This window comes from Dama dama, chromosome 12, assembly GCF_033118175.1.
Source record: "Dama dama isolate Ldn47 chromosome 12, ASM3311817v1, whole genome shotgun sequence".
Classification (NCBI taxonomy): domain Eukaryota; kingdom Metazoa; phylum Chordata; class Mammalia; order Artiodactyla; family Cervidae; genus Dama; species Dama dama.
The window spans coordinates 78,878,453-78,882,468 of record NC_083692.1 but is presented as its reverse complement, the minus strand read 5'-3'; the positions used below and the strand labels follow the sequence as shown (position 1 = coordinate 78,882,468).

Here is a 4,016-nt window from a genome sequence, read left to right as displayed (position 1 = left end):
CTGGACATGGAACAACAGATTGGTTCCAAATAGGAAAAGGAGTACATCAAGGCTGCATACTGTAACCCTGCATATTTAACTTATATGCAGAGTACATCATGAGAAACACTGGGCTGGAAGAAGCACAAGCTGGAATCAAGATTGCTGGGTGAAATATCAATAACCTCAGATATGCAGATAACACCACACTAATGGCAGAAAGTGAAGAAGAACTAAGGAGTCTCTTGATTTAAGTGAAAGAGGAGAGTGAAAAAGTTGGCTTAAAGCTCAACATTCAGAAAACTAAGATCATGGCATCTGGTCCCATCACTTCATAGCAAATAGATGGGGAAACAGTGGAAACAGTGGCTGACTTTACTTTTCTGGGCTCCAAAATCACTGCAAATGGTGATTGCAGCCATGAAATAAAAAGATGCTTACTCCTTGGAAGGAAAGTTATGACCAACCTAGACAGCATATTAAAAAGCAGAGACATTACTTTGTCAACAAAGGTCCGTCTAGTTGAGGCTATGGTTTTTCCAGTGGTCATGTATGGATGTGAGTTGGATGATAAAGAAAGCTGAGCACTGAAGAATTGATGCTTTTGAAGTGTGGTGTTGGAGAAGACTCTTGATAAGTCCCTCGGACTGCAAGGAGATCCAACCAGTCCATCCTAAATGAGATCAGTTCTGGGTATTCATTGGAAGGACTGATGCTGAAGCTGAAACTCCAATACTTTGGCCACCCAATGCAAAGAGCTGACTCATTTGAAAAGATCCTGATGCTGGTAAAGATTGAGGGCAGGAGGAGAAGGGGACAACAGAGGATGAGATGGTTGGATGGCATCCCCGACTCAATGAAAATGTGTTTGGGTAAACTCCAGGAGTTGGTGATGGACAGGGTGCCTGGCGTGCTGCAGTTGATGGGGTCGCAAAGAGTTGGACATGACTGAGCGACTGAACTGAACTGAACAAGAATCATAATTTTCCTGTTTTCCTTATCAGAAAGTTTTGTTCTTCAAAAAGGTAATGATGAATTCTTAGTTAACAAGGAATGAAGATAACTAATTAAGCTATTACAGTGGCTTTGTACTGTCTCAACTTAACTATCTGGAAATCTGTTTCTCAGAACTTGCTTCCCTGTATTGTTCTCGTTCATGGTTGGCCATGAAAGATGTCTGAGTAAGATTTGGAAAGTACTTGTGATGCAGTAGCCATGTTTCTATTTTCCACAGGTTGGTGCAGGGCTCCAGGGACTATGGCAATTCATAATGTTGTTGCTGATCAGGTAGTTCAATTTATTGTTGATTCACAACTCCTTAACCTTCCACCAGATCTCTTACTCATGTTATCTTTGTCTTTGACTAAGTATGCTTGTAGCATGATGGCAAATGACATCCACTTCTCCTAATGTCACCCAGTACTTTGAGCCTAAAGGAGGTAAGAGAAAAAGACAAGGTTCAGTGTATCTTGTGGGTTCCATTGTCCTCATGTTATTTCCATACATGTCACAGTTTGTCTATGCTTTTGTCCATGTCCAACTTTCCTTCACAAATGTTACTCTGGTTGACTTTCAGTGAATTCAGACACAGCACCAGATACAGATATAACATTTTTCATCTGTATTTAGTGTTGGAATACAAATGGAACAGACTCTTCCACCGGCTCTAGCCCCTGCCAGTGAATAATCCTTATCAGTTCAGTCACTCAGTGGTGTCTGACTCTTTGTCACCCCATGGACTGCAGCACACCAGGCCTCCCTGTCCATCACCAACTCCCAGAGCTTGCTCACACTCATGTCCATCGAGTCGGTGACACCATCCAACCATCTCATCCTGTCATTCCCTTCTCCTGTCTTCAATCTTTCCCAGCACCAGGGTCTTTTCCAATGAGTCAGTTCTTCGCATCAGGTGGCCAAAGTATTGGAGTTTCAGCTTCAACATCAGTCCTTCCAATGAATATTCAGGACTGATTTCCTTTAAGATTGACTGGTTTGATCTTTCAGTCCAAGGGACTCTCCCCAGGTCTCCTGCATTGCAGGCAGATTCTTTACCAGCTGAGCCACAAGAGAAGCGGAATAATCCTTATAACTAATCTCTTACTCTATATCACTGGTAGTTCTCCATCTCTGAATATGCCCTGATATGATCTAAGAGGAAAGGGCTGTATGATAAGTCACTTCTGTTATGTCCTACTCTTTGCGACCTTATGGACTGTAGCCCACCAAGCTCCTCTGTCCAAGGGATTCTCCAGGCAAGAATACTGGAGTGGGTTGCCATGCCCTCCTCCAGTGGAACTTCCCAAACCAAAGATCAAATCTGTGCCTCTTACGTCTCCTGCATTGGCAAGCAAGTTCTTTACCCCTAGTGCCTGGGAAGCACTAAAAAGGAAAGAACTAAGGAACGGATTTTCATTACAATTTCAGATACTATATCAAGATTTGTGATGTAAAGACCTTTAGGTGAAAGTGTCATTTTACATTATTATGGGGCAAGTTTTCAAACTTAGACAACTTTACACATGTTCTGTACGGTTGATTTAAAGTAAAAAATTCAAGAGGAGAATGTATCAGCAGAAAGTTACTCTGGACACCTGCTTCCATATGACACGGAAAGAGCTTTTATTTAGAATTAAATCTTCTGATCCAGACCACAGATGAAGCAACCACAGGACTACCATTATTGTCTGGGATCTGCAGGTGTGTATTTCAGCCTGGGTCCTACAGCAGAGAGGCTTTCTCTTATTAAGCTTGGGGGTTTTTGTTCAGCTTTTCCTATTGCTTCAAGCACTGTGAGTTCCCAGAGAGCACAGAAGTACTTTGCAGAATCTTCCAATTGTAAGGTTGAAATGGTGAGGCTGGATGATTTACGTGATCTCTCAACATTTATAGAGTAACGGGCACCCCTTGTAAGTAAAATCATTGCTCCACTGGGAAGTTGCTTGTACCAAAAAATGCTGTAACTGCTCCAACTTGTTTCATATCGACAATTCAGGGTAACTGACTCCTCAACTCGACTGGATATGTCTGGCTGGTCTTGAATAACTTTCTGGGCTACACTGGATCCTGTGGGGGAAATCAGAAAACAGAGATGAAACAGTGAATAAAATAATGTAGGATAGACTCATTTAGGGCCACCACCCCCCAAAACAAACTGAAATCATAGGATGCTTGCTTTTCTCCAGTCCTCCTTTCCTCCCCAAGTCCCTGTGAAGCACCACGTGCCTGTGTGCAGTCCTTTCACCCTGAACACGCGCATCCATGTGTAGGAGCATCCCTACCAGCGAAGGTGAAGGCCAGGAACACCCAGAGCAGACTGGAGAGCGCCATGAGGCATGGATTCCCCTGCACAATTGTGCTCAGTTTTGCCTCAAGCTGAGAGTGTCTTTGTGCTCCTGGCAGCACATATACATATTACCTCAGGTCCTGTGTGACTCCTTCAAACAGGAAGTGGGGTTTGTCATTTACATACGTCATGTGGTCTGTGCACAGGTGGGAAAAAAAGTCTGGCTCACCACAAACTTTTACTTTCTCAATTTTTCTTTCACTGGTAATTAAGTCAGGCTGATCCTGAAAGGCGGTTTCACAAAAACAATTAGTAATAAAGGTTTGAGCTGAGGGGAATTGAGGAACAAACTAGGTGACATTCACTGATAATTATTCAATAGAGTAATTTTGCCATCCCATTTAAAACAGCATTTGCTTTTTGTTTTTGAACTTTTTATTAGAGTATAGTTGATTTACAGTGCTGTGTTAGCTTCTGCTGTACAGCACAAAGAAATATCCATCAACAGAGGAGCGGATGGAACGTGTGTCTAATGAAATTGTTGCCGTTGTTGTTTAGTTGCTAAGTCGTGGCCCACTGTTTTTCAACCCCGTGGACTGTAGCCCTCCAGACTGCTCTGACCATGGGATTTCCCAGGCAAGAATACTGGAGTCGGGTACCGTTTCCTTCTCCAGGGGTTCTTCCTGACCCAGGATCAAACCCATGTCTCCTGCTTGGCAAATGCATTCTTTACCACCAGGCCACCAGGGAAACC

At 43.2% G+C, this 4,016-nt stretch overlaps 1 gene segment (V, D, J or C); it reads right to left on the bottom strand.

Annotated features, from left to right (window-relative positions):
* Positions 1-2,656: 2,656 nt before the first annotated feature.
* Positions 2,657-3,378, bottom strand: LOC133067082 (T cell receptor delta variable 1-like). The segment is given in 2 exon segments: positions 2,657-3,042; positions 3,202-3,378. Coding segments are annotated over 2 exon segments (420 nt in total).
* Positions 3,379-4,016: the final 638 nt, after the last annotated feature.